The sequence below is a fragment of the Podarcis muralis genome, chromosome Z, assembly GCF_964188315.1.
Source record: "Podarcis muralis chromosome Z, rPodMur119.hap1.1, whole genome shotgun sequence".
Lineage (NCBI taxonomy): Eukaryota > Metazoa > Chordata > Lepidosauria > Squamata > Lacertidae > Podarcis > Podarcis muralis.
In genome coordinates, this window is record NC_135673.1 from 22634216 (window position 1) to 22650469 (window position 16254).

Here is a 16254-nt window from a genome sequence, read left to right on the forward strand (position 1 = left end):
AGGCAGATGCTCTACCTACTGAGCCTTTCCTTGACCATTCATTCTTCCTACAGCCATTCATCCTAATGGAAAATGCTCTTTTTCCATGCCACTTTAACACAGCTGTTTAATAGCTGCTAACTGCTCGTTTATCCCCGTTTGCTCCCTTCCTTTTTTGCCCAGAGCTACAATACGATTTTCTCTCATTTTCTCTCTCACTTCTCTTATTTTCTTTTCAGTTTCAAAGGAAGGCAGGGCTGGGTGGGTTTGGGAAGTGGGGTGGTGAGGAGAGCAAAGGCAGGAAACGCCGCCAAGTAGATGGTGTTTGAAGAATTCAAACACCCCTTGGCATTTAAAGTTCAGAACGTGGTTAGAAAGCCTGTCTTAAGCAGAAGATTCTCCGGGCAATGAACACACCCTCTGGGTGATTTATGGCAAATGCACATTAATGGAGACAGCTAGAGGAACAAAGAAAGGAAGAGTTGGCACAGCACTCCCAACTCCTGCATTGCTTTTCTCAAATTTCACCCACCCACCCCGCTGCCTTGATTACATAACTTTCAGGTCTTCCCAGGGTCACAGTTCTTAAGTGTGCATAAAATGAGTCCTCAAGTATGTTTGCATCACTAGAAAGCTTGCAATTTATAGGATTAGTTTTTATTTTTGTTTCATTTTTTGCTGTTTTCTACCAGCCCAGCACTGAAGAGGTAGAAGTACCCTGAACCCTATTTCTGCACCCCCCCCCACATACAAATCAAGCCCTTCTAGACCTGCTTCAGAAGGAATGGCAACATAGTGATCCAGCAGAAACAAGACACCCCAGGTTCAAACCCTGATATCTCCAGTTGTTGTTGTCGGTAATTTAGTTTTTATTGAGAATTTTTAACGCAACACGGGACATAAACCAAAAATCATCAACAAACCCAACCCTGGTACATTTTGGCAGTCAGGGTGGAAAAAAAGAGAATCAGGGGAGGGAAAGGAGCAAAAGATACCACACAGTGGCAAGGTAAAAAACAATATCCCTGATAGAAGAATGGAGGCTTTTCACGGACTATTAAAAAAAAATGGTACAGTCAAATGAAATCACGGGCAGGATTTGAGATAAAGGCAGCAAAATAAAAATGATAAAATAACTGTAACAGAGAAACTTGTAATAAATAAAGATATGATGCAGTCAAAAAGATTTGAGTAAAAGCACTGTGGAGATGGGGTAGGAAGTCAACTATGAAACAATGCAATTATTTGATATTAAGATTATTGTGAAAATGTTTGAAAATGCTAATAAAAAATTATACAGCAAAATAAATAATATCCCTCCAGTGATCAGGTAATGACTTAGATGTCAAATAAATGACAAACTCAAGCCAAGGGCCAAATGTCTTTGGGGAATAACAGCAGACCACTGGGGACTGCGAGAATCAGGAAGGGAGAGGGGCTGACAAATTCAGTAAACGGAAACCAAGTAAATGAAGCAAATGACTTAAGATTTGATTCCCCTAAAGGGCTCATTCGCACTTCTGCTTGCCCCGTGCCTAGAAAACATAGGTCCAAGAGGTTTTCCACTTGTCCTGCCAGTTTCCATGAAAAACCCGTTTACTGCTCAATCAGAACAAACATCAATCAGTTTCTGAGGACTGGGTTTTTTTTCAGTGGCAAGCAGCACTTTATCCGGGGTGCGGGGTGGGAGTGGCAGGACAAGTGGATGTGTTGACATACCCATAGCCGCGTGTTATGCTCTGCAAGATTCTCAACTGCTACCAATTGCCATACCTTGTTCCACCACCCTCCCAGAGAAAAATGAGTGCAATACTTCCAGTGGGTTGACAAAAAGGCTGGGTTAGAGGAAAATTATGATTCAGGCCGAAGTGGTGGTGCATGAATGCAGTACAAGTCATATATTGGTAAGTTATCTCCCATTTGCTTGGAACAGTCTTTACCCACCTGAAAAGACTAGCAGCTAATGCAAGTTGTAGTCCAACAGCATCTGGGAGTTACCAAGTTGGTGAAAGGGAGCTTAGGACACACCCATTTCCACAGCACTTCGCAGCAAGCCATCCGAAGGAGGAACTGTGGTCAATCTCTGTGGCGGGATACAGCCGGCTTTACTCAGCTGGGCTTCAAAATGGCTGCTGTCCCAAGCACACTGTGTCATTAGGGTTTCCTCTCTAAGCCAGCAGGACCTCACACAGAAAAGTCCCCAGGCTGGGTTTCGGCCTGCCTCTGGAAAGCCATTCCCTCCCAGCAGAATGTCTCATAATGTCTCTGTTTCTACAAGAATTTCCATTCTCCGTCTGCCACCAGCAGCTTTCAGGCTAGAAATTACTTACAAGTCATTCAAGGTTAAGGACTCTACTGAGAAGGATGCCTAGCTGAAGTCTGGGCCTCTTCTATAGCGCAATTGTCTAGTGGCGAAGGTAGTTCTGTTGCTGCTGCCTTGGTGCTCCGAATAGTGTGCTCAGAGATGTCTGTAGCTTGGTGACAGAGTAGGGCTGGGAAAGATTCCTTGTCTGAAATAACTGGAGAGCTGCTGCCCGCAAAAGGCAGCCTTTCCCAGTTTTGGGTCCTCCAGTTGTTGCTAGGATTACAAAGACCACCACCCCTGCCAGCATTGCCAATTGTAAAGGATGATGGGGGTCGTAGTCCAAGAACATATGGGGACCCAAGGCAGATGAATGCTAATGTAAACAATAGTGAGCTAGCTGGGCCAATGGCCTGAAGTGGTATATGGCTGCTGCCTCCCTCCCTCAGGTAACTGGGGGAAACTGAAGAAGGAGAAGTTGGATGAAACACGCAACCCATTTTTGGGAGCGTATACTTATTTGAAAAACTGATGCACCCACTCCACAAAGGGATGTGCTCCCTTCTCCCAGGGTTCTTTCCAAGCAAATTAATGTTAGGCAGGAGGAAAATTAGAAGGAATGCACAGGAAGGTTTGTAGGTACAATTTCTTTCATCTAAATGTAGGTGCCCATACATGCATTCACCTTTCTTCATCCAGCTTTCTTTTCTTTCTCTTTCTCTCTTTTAAAAAAGGGATAATGTAGTCCAGAAAAGGCCTCTGAGGTCATCTTCTATGCTATGTCAGCCAAGACAGGGTTGAACTTAACAAAGTGCACTGGCAAGTGTCCTACACATTTAGCAACTCCAATATCCTCTGCACTTTTGCTGTGTGCCTGATACTTTCTCCAAGCTTATAGGAAATTAAATATAATGTTGGATGTGCACCTTTGATTCCAAAGAGGCATCCCTATACAGTGGTGCCCCGCAAGACGAATGCCTCGCAAGACGAAAAACTCGCTAGACGAAAGGGTTTTCCATTTTTTGAGTCGTTCCGCAAGACGAATTTCCCTATGGGCTTGCTTCGCAAGACGAAACGTCTTGCGAGTTCTTGCGAGTTTGTTTCCTTTTTCTTAAAGCCGCTAAGCCGCTAAACTGTTAATAGCCGCTAAGCCGTTAATAGCCACTAAGCCGCTAATAGCCGTGCTTCGCAAGGCGAAAAAACTGCAAGAGGAAGAGACTTGCGGAACGGATTAATTTCGTCTTGTGAGGCACCACTGTACTTGACACTGTAATAAAAATCTCTGCCAACATATCCTAGAGGGAAGTTGTTTTCCACACTGCTATGAGAGGCAGACAGTATGCTTCTAACAAAGAGTCCACGGTGCTTAATTGCCTAATGACAACTTTGTTCTAAAGTGCACTGCCAGATCTGCTTAGGCACCCCATCACTGGCTGCATCAGAATTGCATGAGATTTGCTGCATGGCACACCACTTTTGCAGCCCACTGTTGGGATAACAGATTGGCCTCCAAAAACATGGGGAAGTTTACCATCCCTGGATAAGCACTCTGAGCACTTAAGTGTTCAGCCCTACCTTTCCTCATTCTGCGGCCTTGAATAAGGTGTTCCCTCCCAGGTGCAGGTCTGCAAAATGGGAATAATGCAGCAACCTGTTTTCACAAAGCCAATATGATATGACAACTTACTCTCAACCACAGTAACATGGCTACCTGTTTTCACAAAGCTAGTGAAGGCAGAATCTGAAAAGCATCTTGCTGACCTGGCTTAGACCTGGGAGAAAGGCGAAGCTGGCCAAGGAGCAGGAAGAGAAGACAGCCTCTTAAGGTGCATTTATTGACAGGAAAGCCTTTACAGCAGCCAAGGACTATCCCATTACCAGCTCCGACTTGCTACTGCTGAGAAGATCCTCTTTCTGTTCCACCAGGTCTCCTTGCAAATCCCTCTGCTGGCCCCGGAGCTGGGGGGCATTAATGCACAGGTTAACTGCACATCATTTCCAAGACCCACTGTGAACTTCAGCCCTGGCATGTGAGAAGAATAGAGGCAGCATGAGTCTAATAAGACATCCGCAGCTCCTTGAAAAAGTTATAATCCCGTACAGGATCAAGATTAACAAGTGGCAATGTTGAGCAGTTGCTTCAGTTTATCCGATTTCACAAGAGGTGAGCACGCACCCCACTCCATCTTCATGGTGCTGTCTTTTTTTGAAAAAAGGAGGAGGAGCTCTAGCAGAAAGCTAGAGAATGCCACCTGGACACCTCCCCCCCCCCCAAAGTGCAATGTTATCTAGCTACCAAGACACGAAACAGTGGCATGAAACTACAGGAGAGGTAGAGTGAAGAGAAGAGAACCTTATGGCACTTTTACAAGTCCCAGCTGGTGGGGGTGGACTTTGCTAGCACTGATGGGCTGGCCTGGAGTCTTAGGATAACTTCACAAAGAGAGTTTGTTGTGGACTCCATGCTACTCATGCATGCAAGGGCTTGTTTGTTTGTTTGTTTGTTTGCTTGTTTGTTTGTTTCTGCAGCATGCACGGAACATTGTTCTTCTCAGGGTTTCATCCACTTTAATCCAGGTTTGCCATTTCCAGTGTGTATTTTTGTTTTTGTGTGTGTGTGTGTGTGTGTGTGTGTGTGTGTGTGTGTGTTTTAACTTAATGGATTGCCACAAAAAATGTGAAAGGGGAAAATAATACGGGTCAGCATTTTGATGGGAATGCATTGAAGAAACAGTAAAAAAAAACCTCCTTGCATGAGCAGAACAGAGTCCTTGGAGGTTAAGGACTTTTGGAGGTAGAGCTATAGTTCCAACATGAGTCAGAACCCAAGAATTCAGGCCAACATCTCCCTGGCAATGTATGGTTGATTTGTGTGTGTTCTCATCAGAATTTGCTAGATGTCACCAATAGTTTTTGCTGCTAGTTATTTATTTATTTTCTGAACACTTCTCTGGAGCAAAAACAGTACTCCAAAACAACACAGCTGGTTTTACAGGAAAAAGCTGCAGTTCAGTGACCGAGCATCTGCTCTGTGTGAAGCTCAATTCCACATGGCATCTTCAGGTAGGGCTGTCTAAAACTCTGGAGAGGCACTGCCAGTCAGTGTAGATAATACTGGGCTTGATGGACCAATGATCTGACTCAAACACAAGGCAGCTCTCTAAGCTGAAGAGATGGGAAGAGACAGCAATCCAACTAAAGGGTGTGTTTGGAGTCACAGCAGTACTTGCTTGTCTTCTTCACTACTTCACTTAAAAGGAGTATATTGTTCAGTATATGTAAACAAACGAACTGCCGGTGTTGTTTTGATAGCCTAGTCCTAAATTTGATCTAAAGGGACCTTGTCTTGTATAAGATCAAAACCTGGAGAACGTGACATTGCAAGAGGTGGCTGAAACACGGATATTCAAAGCCCTGTGCGCTGTTATTGTTTGGGTTGGGTCCACACCTTGCATCTGTTGATGTTCTTTAGCATAAGTCCTATTTTTACAGGCATACACTGTGTCCATAAAACTGTGCCGCACGTAGACCATGAGAGAATGGCCCAAGTGTTCAGCCATTCAATCCACTGAGATAGGCAGACTTCAGCCTGAAGGTGCAACACTCAACACACCAAAAGAACAAGGAAAACTCAAGGGTAGCTCACACAGAGTGTCTTGATTAAGGCCATAAAGTGAGTCAGTGCCAGAGAAGGAACTTGCAGTAAATTTCTGACCCATGCTTAGCCTGTGGCAGATTGTCAAAGTAAAATACAACATTTACTGGAAGTTTAGGCACTAACATGCCCAGTGATATGCCTTTTCAACTCCTCTGTATCACAATGAGGTGGTCCCATAAAAATAAAATGTTAGGATATGTCTTTCCTGTAAAGACCGGGGGGATAAGCAGCTTTCAAGAACATATGTTATTAAGACATGGAAGCTGCAATAAAATGCTGCAGTGTACAGTGCTCAGTCAGCCATGCCTTATTCCAGGATATTCCATTCCCTCAATCCCGTTTCTACCCCCTTCCAATCCTCAGCAAGAATTATGTAGCTACTGGGCATGCTCAATTCTGACTGGGATTTCATTTTGTTGGTACTTTTGCAAACTGTGGGGACTCTCCAAGCCTCCCAGTACCTACTTCTTGTGAGTATATGGTTCTGTTTTGACCAAATAAGAATGGGCAGTTGGAAAATGAGAAATATATTGCCACACAGGGTTTGCTTCATTCATGTCAAACCAAAGCACTTAAGGAGGCATGCAAAGTTCTCTCCCATCCCTTTTATCAGCAGAACCACCCTGCAAGGTAGAAGTGTGCATGCACACGAAAGCTCATACCAAGAACAAACTTAGTTGGTCTCTAAGGTGCTATTGGATAATTTTAAAAAAATTTAAAATATATTTCTACTGCCTCAGACCAGCACGAATCTAGAACCCTACAAGGCAGGCTTTCCTGAAAGACAGACACACTCAACAAGCATCATGGCTGAGTGAGGATTTGAACCAAGCCTCCCAGTACTAGTTAAGGATACTCAAGGTCCACATTTTAAAGCAAACTGGCCCAATCTGTACTTCCCATGCGCAGAACAGGGCACTGTTATCTCTTTGTTTCTTATACTTCTCTGAATTTTGCAACACAGTTCTCAGCTCAGAAAATGTACAAAAATGCATACAAAAATGGAATTTTTCCAGCAATTATTTTAAGTTTGCAGAATGCTGTGGCCACAGGATGGAACAGACCATACTTTAGGCTTTGTTTTCCCTAAGGTAGTCAACATGCATTTTGCTATACCACTTTAGGCTGCCGGGGGAGGCCCATGCAATAGATTGCTGGGTCATATTTTTTTAAAAATCACTCTGCAAAGGTAAACTACATGTAAGGATCTAGAGTACAGTGGTACCTTGGGTTACAGACACTTCAGGTTACAGACTCCACTAATGCAGAAATAGTACCTCGAGTTAAGAACTTTGCTTCAGGATGAGAACAAAATTGTGCTCCGGCGGCGCGACGGCAGCGGGAGGCCCCATTAGCTAAAGTGGTACGTCAGGTTAATAACAGTTTCAGGTTAAGAACAGACCTAACCGAGATCTTGGAGAACAATATAAAAATCTTATCTAAAATGTATAAGCAACTATTAGATTGGAACTTAGCTGACGAGGAGGTCAAGGTGGTAATGACACACTGGGCGAGAGATTTTGGTCGCAATATTTACTTCGAAGAGTGGGAAAAACTCTGGAAGCAACATCTTAAATTTACGGCCTGTGTGTCACTTAAAGAGAACTTAATGAAAATGTTTTATCGCTGGTACTTGACCCCGGTTAAACTAGCTAGAATGTATGGATCCTGCAACAAATGTTGGAAGTGTAAGGAAAGGGAGGGGACCTTCTACCATATGTGGTGGGAATGCCAAAAGGTCAAAGGGTTTTGGGAGAGTGTATACAACGAAATGAAGAAAATGCTAAGATATACCTTTGTCAAAAGACCCGAGGCGTTCTTGCTAGGTCTGGTAGGAAGGGAGATAAAGAAGAAAGATCACAAACTGTTCCAATATGCAACAACGGCAGCAAGGGTCCTAATAGCTAAAAATTGGAAACAAGAGAGTTTGCCGACAATGGAGGAATGGAGATCCAAATTACTAGACTATGTGGAGATGGACAGGATGACAGGAAAAATTAGATATATAAAAGATCAGAGGTTTGTTAAAGATTGGGAAAGTTTTACGAAATATCTGGAAAGCTTAACCGATGATCAGATAACACTAGCGGGTTTCAAAGGTGCTTTGTAAGAAGTAAAGGGTAATGCCAAAGGAAAACGGACGAATGAGAATGACTTACGGCATTACAGATAAAGAAATGCGGATTTATTTAATTGTTAGTATGGACGATTCGTGGAATGACAGAAGGAAGTCTTTTTTGTGTAACAAGAAGAGTATCGACACTGTTTGTTTTGTATTATGATTTTTGTAAACCAATAAAAATTATGCACGAAGAAAAAAAAAAAAAAAGAACAGACCTCCGGAACAAATTAAATTCTTAACCCGAGGTACCACTGTAGTCCTGTCCCCAAAACTTGGGGGGGGGGGGGTGTGAGCAGAGGATTATTTTGTACCGAGAGGCATTCGAACGTGCAAGCCTCCACCTGCGGTCGAAAGACGTACAGCTCAAACAAAGGCTTAGGACAAAGGGGAGAACAGTCCTTAGCCTCAAGGCAGGATCCTCCAAACAGGACTCCCATTTCAGACCAGGTCAGCTAAGTAACAAGCTGGCAGAAGCAGAAAACTAATGCACACAACTAAATACAACTTTGTTTGAAACCAATGTGTAAAATATTAAGAAGAAGAATCTACCCAGGTGGCTCAGGCATGTGAATTATGTTTCACACTAGAACAGAAGGTTTGAGGGGGGAGGACCTTCCTGAGTGACGGAAGTCTATGAAGCTTTGGGGCTGGAAGGAATGGCGGGAGACTGGCTAAGCAAGAGAGGCCTTGCAAGACAGGAATTGCAGGATTCTTATCGAAGTGAACCTCTAAAGTGAAAATTCAAATAGGTAAAAATAGTTTCTATCCCCCCCAAAACCAAAAAAAGAACGAGTGCATACAAAATCCCTCAAAAGCTAGAATAAAAAGGTCCGCTTTAAACTAACAAGCAAGCAAACAAGCCATTTGAAATATGTTTTCATTCAATGACACAATTACAAAAAAACTGTAGTCATTTTGGAACTTTCTAACCACATGACCTCCCTAGGAAGCTATTTTTTCACTGAAGGCATACTAGCTGCTGATTCAAGTAGTCCCTGGGTCCAACTTGCATTCCTAGCTCTGCCACGTTCCAGCAAAGTAAACATGGACAGGACAGCCGGCCTCTACCCCCTCCCCTTTACCTTGTCCACTTCATTACTAAGCTCTCAAGCAGAGGCCTGTCCGTCTCCTTGAGCCTATGGAATATCTAGCGGGGGGGGGGGTCATTTTATGGGAACTGAACTCACCTGCCAGTGTTTTAAGGCAATGGGTGAGGTCAGAGCTGTGATTGGTAAATGAGTTTCAATCCCTGGGGTCCTTAAGAGCTATTTACTCCTCCTATTTTGTGAACTTTTCTTGCTTCTGACTTATAATCCAGTCCCCAGATCCTCCCATTTACTACTCTATTTTGCTGCCTGCCAGGTACTTGCAGCAGTTGGCAGGCAGCTATATAATATGTATGTAAGTGTGTGCACTGGGGATCAAGGTAAGTGCAGGAATGACTTGTATTGCTGCCTGCTAACCATGCTGAACAGAGGTGCACTCAGGACCACTGCTGGGAGAAAGTTTAGGTCTTGCCCTGAGAACCTTAGTGCAGCCTTTCCCAGTGTGGTGTCTTCCAGCTATTTTGGACTACAACTCCCATCAGCCCCAGCCAGCACAGCCATCCTGCGCAGCAATGAAGCCAAAGTATGCATAACTAAAATGATCACATATTCCTCCTGTTTCTCTCCATCTCCCTTCCCTCTCCCTTCCACTGCCTCCCATTGTGTTAAATTCAGTATTTTCAGTCACATGGTCAAGCCAAAGCAATCCTTAGGATTCAGCATCACACACATAAGAATACTGCACCACAGATAATGAATACTGAAGAAGTATCTCAATGGTTTGTGGACTCAGATTTTCATTTTATTAAAATGCAGCAGTGGCTGGGATCCAATATGCCTGCATTTGCCCTGATACAAATGCACTGCACAGTTTTGAGCAAGTTAATTGTTCCTAGTCTCAGTCTCTCCCATACCCAATGTGCAAAATGGGAATAACCACAGCTGACTTTGAAGGTTTATTGTCAGGGAGAGCACAACACAATACTGTTACTCTGCTGGTGGTGCCTGATGGGCTGAAACAAAAACAATTCCATTTTCACTTTAGGAGAATTAAGAGGCAAGCTGACATGACTACATCTTTTTGCCAGAACCTGCGTTGCATCTTTCGGCATTGAGTTCAGCCTTGTAAAAAAAAGTCAACGAACCAAAAGACAGTTAATGACAAAGCTCATTAACTTCTGTTCAAGTTTATTTGGAACAACAGTGTCTGACCTGAATTTCCCGTTATTCCATATAACCTTTACCCTGCTGAACGTGGAGTAAAAGCAGTTTGGGTAGGTGAACCCTGGTGCACTGGTCCACTTTACTCATTACATTTTAGTTGTACAACTACAATGGGACTGTACATCAAAGAATGTAAAGCAGAAATGTGTCAAATGCATTTGCAAACACATGAATCATAGACCTACGTTTCCCCAGGAGCCAGGAGCAGCACATCCACTCTCTCAAAATGCACCAATGGTACCCTGTGAAGGCACTTTATAGGCTGGGCTATATTAGTCAGGGTAGTGAAAAAGGCTGCCTCTTTCACACACCTCTGTTTTAGCCTGTGATGATGAGAGGGCAGAGTTGACATGAAGGGTTTTGTGGGCTATGGTTAAGTCTTGGTACCCTGCATTATCACCATATTAATGGCTGTGCATGCCAACCTGAGAGAGCTGTAATTCTTTGGACTTCTTATTGCTATTACATATTGAAATGTTTACAGCAGGAACTTGATTTAAATATTTATGAATTTTACATGATGTTTAGTAACTGAACTGTTAACTTTTACTTACATACTTATAACTGAGGAGAAGGGAATTGATAAGGAGCAGGATCTGTTGGGAAATTAACTAGAGTAAACCAATTGAACAGGAGCTGATGCTCTGGCTCAAGGTACAAATTAGCTGAAAAAATTATTAGGGGTGTTTCGGACTGGAAATTAGTTGGCTTGTATTCTAAATTCTTCTCCATACATGCAGGTCAGCATATGCAAATTTGTACCTAAGGGCCTATGTCCCTGAATCATTAAGTAACTTGCAACATCCATGGTTGCAGCCCAAGCTAATCAAGTCACAATACAGCACGACCAGCATACAATAAACAATCATAAGTGGATAATCAAATGCAAGTTTGGACTAAAATGATGTCTGAAAAGACAGAAGACTGTTGCTTGGGGGAACTATATTCCAAAGGAACTATTGACTCTTGCAAAATTTCCAGTATACTCCTATTGCAACCAGTTCTCTCATGCCCCACTCTCCAAAAAGTAATCAATGCCTAAAAGCATTTCATATTAGAGAAACAAAAATGGAACAATCTGGAAACAAGATTTGGGTTTCGGCTGGGTGGAGCAAGACTTCCAGGAGAAACATGCATTTGCTGCCTTTCAACATGTGAAGCAGCCCAGAATCAAAAAGTGAACCATCTCCACACAGTCACCACTTCCAGCAACCCTACAATCTTTTACAAGTGGACAGCTCCTTTAAATGCATAAAATAAAAAGAGCTTTTGACATAGATGTTAGCTGTAGTACGATTTCAACAGCGCAGCAACAGAAAAACTTTTTAAAAAAAACCTGTATTTGTCTTTGCAGTGTAAGAACTTCTGGACTTGGACTACTGCCGAAAAATTGCACACAAAGTGCATGATTTCAGGAGGGTGCAGGATCCAGAACGCCCCTAGGTCATTTGGTGGGATTATATTTCCTATGCTTTGGACTTAGATGTTTAGCATTCACCATCCAGAGCAGCTTGAGAAATATGGATGCCTTTATTTGTATTAGTGTGTCACCGAACCTCTTGGGCTTGCTGATCAGAAGGTTGGCAGCTCGAATATACACGATGGGGTGAGCTCCCATTGCTCTGTCCCAGCTTCTGCCAACCTAGCAGTTCAAAAGCATAGCAGCGCAAGTAGATAAATAGGTATAATTGCGGCAAGAAGGTAAACAGTATTTCTGTGTGCTCTGGTTTCTGTCACAGTGTTCAGTTGCGCCAGAAGTGGCTTAGTCATGCTGGCCACATGACCCAGAAAGCTGTCTGTGGACAAACGCCAGCTCCCTCGGCCTGAAAAGTGAGATGAGCACCACAACCCCATAGTCACCTTTGATTGGACTTAACCATCCAGGGGTCCTTTACTTTTTTTAAACCTTATTATTATTATTATTATTTGTTGTTTTTGTTTCCTGTATACCCTGGTAAATGGTAATACCCTGCTACTACACTTTTGGGTTGTTGAAAAAAGAAAAAGCTAAAAATAATCAAATTTACACTGATGAAATGGTAAGTCCTAGAAGATACTCAAATTCATCTGGACTGGGATTCCCCAGTGTATCTGTTCACAAAATCCAGTGAAAGATCAAATGAGACTCATTGGTGTCTATTGGGTAGCAGGGGCCTGACCTTCTACAGAACCATAAACTTAGCAGGAAGTTTCTGAACAGAATGCATTCAAGTAATGGGGGGGGGGGGTGAACTATGTCACCTGTGGAGAGTTAAAATCATCTCCATATGACCAGGTAAAGGAGCTTGTATAAACTAGAAGTACTGGCTTTCTCCCTCTTTTCCAAGGCCATTATAAGGTAACTAATATTAAGTGTGTATGTCAGCAAATGAATTAGTAGCAATTCCTTCTGCACAAAAATAGCAGAGTTAACTTGAAAATTACACACATTTAACTTGTGCACGTTCAGCTTTACATGCTTGGCAAAATAATTTTTAAAAATTAAAGGGGGCACATTCAGGAGAAAAAGACTTTGGGAATCTCATTTGCCATTGAACCCAATGTGTTTTGATTATGCACAATGTTGGCTTTACGCGCTATCTCTCGACCATAACCCCAGCGTAAGTTGAGACTCATCTGCACTACAAGGTACATTAGTGGAAAATCAAGCAAGAGGGAATTTCACAAGATCCAAACCTCTGAAAGGAGCAAGCCAAAAATGTCTGAGAATTCCCTGTCAGGGATGGGAAAATCCTGGAACTGCTGCATTTTTGCATAAGCAATTGCTGCCAGTTACATAATTAATAACATATGCATGAGGCACCTTGCATGAAATGGTTCAGTTGCACGTGATACTCAACAGGATTCACTAGGGAGAACTCATCCTGGGAGCAACTGGCACCGCACAGTCCCTCAGCCCTTGCAGACTTTCCCCTTCCAAGTAGAAACAGAATTCTGAAAATAGCCATTTTGATGCAAGAGCTGTGTGTGTATACATTTAAAAATTCATATGCAGAGACAGCCTTCTATGGAGAGCTGGCATTCAGGAGGAGCCACATTCAAAATGCTTTAGAGGGGACATGGGTGGCTACACTCACATGTCTGAGAAATTTGAGACAACTAAGATAAGGGACAGGGAATAGGTGCGTCCCAAGGATAAATTTTCCAAGTTGTCATCCCTGTCCCTTCCCCATTCAAAGGGGAAAGGGCTGCATTTTTAAAAGCCTTTCCAGAAGTATGGTAAAATCTCCCAGCCTCAAAAACGACACAGTGCAGGCCTAGGGCAGCAAAATTAAGTTTCCCCTGGAGCGGCAATATTGCTTGACCCTGCCTTGTTCACAAGAGTTGTTTGTTTACATACATCAGTGTTAAACTAAATGTTTCCCTATTAAGCGGCGGGGGCGGTGGAGCTATCAACCACCCTGCTGCTGATTCCATTACACACACAAAACCCACCAAAACTACAAGTGAAACATTACAAGAAATCGGAACTCCTGTCCAAGAATCAAGAGCCAGTATAGGAACACCCTAAACAAACTCAGTTTGCTTCCATTCCAAAGTCTTTCACCATCCGGATTTATGGGGTAGTTTCAACATTACGGTTTCAAAGTTTCCTACACTCAGATACATCTGTTGTAGCCTTTGGCAACTTGGTGCTCTTCAGGAAATGCTGTCTGGAGCGAACGGAAGTTCAAGCCCCAACATCTGGAGGGCACAAATGTAACCAGATATGTTAAATGGTGAACAACTTCAGCATTGTAAGTTTAGAACTGTTTTGATGGAGCTAAACAATAAAACTGTTGATAGCACCGCCACCACCATAACAAAACTAAAACACAACAATGATCCAAAGCCATTGTGCATAATTTCTTGTCTTCCTTATTCACGGTAACTGGAACCTACAATTCATCACTGGTACAAAATGATCCTCTTAAGGCAGGTTAGGAAACCTGTAGGATTCCAGATGTTGCTGGACTCTATCCCTCAACAGCATGGCCAATAGTAAGCAGTGATGAGAATTATACTCAAAAACACTGGGAGGGCCGCAGGTTCACTGACTCCACCACTATCCCAAGCTCTAGGCCCTCATTTTATCTGGACTTCCGATACCAGCAGATTCTTCCACCACCCCACTTCTCATTTGACATGTCAACCAAGAAAGATTATAGGTTCTCCAGGAAGGAACAGTATATTCCAGCTTTCATCAGCCTGGTTCACCCCCGAAATGTTGGACTACAATTCCCATCAGTCCTGACCAGTATGGCTAAGCTCCCATCACGTTTTAGAACCTTGCAGCTGTGCAGGCTATTGCCTGCTACCCCGTTGGCACACGCTGGTCTACGTAATGTACCTAAAATGTTCTCAATACAAGATGTACAATGAGACTGAGATGGGTGAGTGCCAGGCTGAGCTTCCAGGACTCCTAGAGTCATTCTAGCATTATACAGCCGCCACATTTTTTCCCTATAGTTTGGCTTCCATGCTTCCCTAGGGGAAGGAGGTGTGTAAAGTACCATCTCCAGATACAGAATACAAATATGATTTGCAGATAGGTAGCAAGACTAGAGAAATGAATACTATGATTCCGAAAAATACACTGCTTGCAAGCAACAGGGTTAATTGGCCTGCACACTAAAGAGGAGGGGAGAGGGAGGTTTTTAAACGTTCAAAATAGGATCAAAATGTGTGTGTGTGTGTGTGTGTGTGTGTGTGTGTGTGTTCCTGTTCTTAATAGGCTGCTGCTAAGGAACCGGGAGGCTCTAAGACTTCCAAGCCGCTCTGATGCTCAGAGAGACCAAAATCGCACATCTCCTCCTCGTGGGTGAATGTATACACTGCCGCTATTATTTACTATCAGGCGCCGGCAGCACGCTCGGCGCTGTACACGTTTCGCTGTTGTTTTTGTTGTCATTGCTCGGGGAATTCAGAGTAGCTTTTGCAACTGTGGGAAGTTTTCAAGCAGCGAGGAGCGGTGGCAGGAAACCGGCACCATAGCTGTCAACTTTTCCCTTTTCTTGCGAGGAATCCTATTCGGAATAAGAGAATTTCCCTTTTAAAAGGGAAAAGTTGACAGCTATGACCGGCACTGAGGCGATGGACTCCACACCGCAACCCTAAACCAGGGGTGTTGAGAGGGTGGCCCGCCGATCAAGCTCCCCAGCGGAACTTTTGAAGGAAGCATCGTACCTCCCACCCCCTCCAAAACCCCCACACCTTTTTACTACCATCTACTTCTGGCCCGCCTACCTAGGCTCCCCTAAATCCAGCAGGCCGGAGTGTCAGCGCTGTTAGCTCTCTCCAACCGCGCATTGGTCTCCCCTAACCCTTGCAGCCGCCCCTTACCGACGCTCACCTGTCTTAAACTTCAGCGAGGGGTCTTCGGCGGCCCCGTCGTCCTGCAGCAAGACGTAGAGCATCCCGAAGGAGTTGTGGATACCGAAGATGGAGCCGTTGCACCAGGTGGCAGCCAGGACCACCACCCAGCCGAAGCCTCCTTCGGGGGGCGTGAAGCCCTGCGCCGCGGCCCCCGGAGGGCCCCCTCTGGCCACCACAGCGCCGCCAGCCGCGGCTTCCCCTCCTTCGCCCTCCTCCCCTTCGTCTTCCAGGGCCCCCTTCTCTGACAGCGCTTGCTCCTGACTCCGCAGTGCCATCGCGCCCGCCGGTCGAGCTCCTCGGATCGGCAAGAGGAGGAGGAGCTGGTGCTGGTGCTTTGGCTGCTAACGCTGTAGCTCGCTTGCAAGCCGGTCCCTCACGCCTCCTCCTGCTCCGCTGCCTGCCTCTCCTCCTCGGTCTCCTCCTCTAGCTTCCCCCGTAGTCATCCCGCCGCCGCCGCCGCCGCCTCCTCCTCCTGCTGCCGCAGCGAGAGGGACCCTCCCCCTCCGCGTCCAGCCCAGACAAGCCTCGCCACGCCCCTCCGCCTTGCCGAGCTGCCTCCCGCCTGGAT

General features: G+C 44.5%; 1 protein-coding gene across 1 annotated transcript in view; it reads right to left on the minus strand.

Annotated features, from left to right (window-relative positions):
- SLC16A2 (solute carrier family 16 member 2) overlaps positions 1-16102 on the minus strand; it is a 99218-nt gene extending 83116 nt beyond the window's left edge. The window contains exon 1 of the mRNA XM_028715992.2: positions 15664-16102. Within this exon, the coding sequence (XP_028571825.1) occupies positions 15664-15961 (298 nt within the window). The 5' untranslated portion in view covers positions 15962-16102. The remainder of the gene's footprint in view (positions 1-15663) is intronic.
- Positions 16103-16254: the final 152 nt, after the last annotated feature.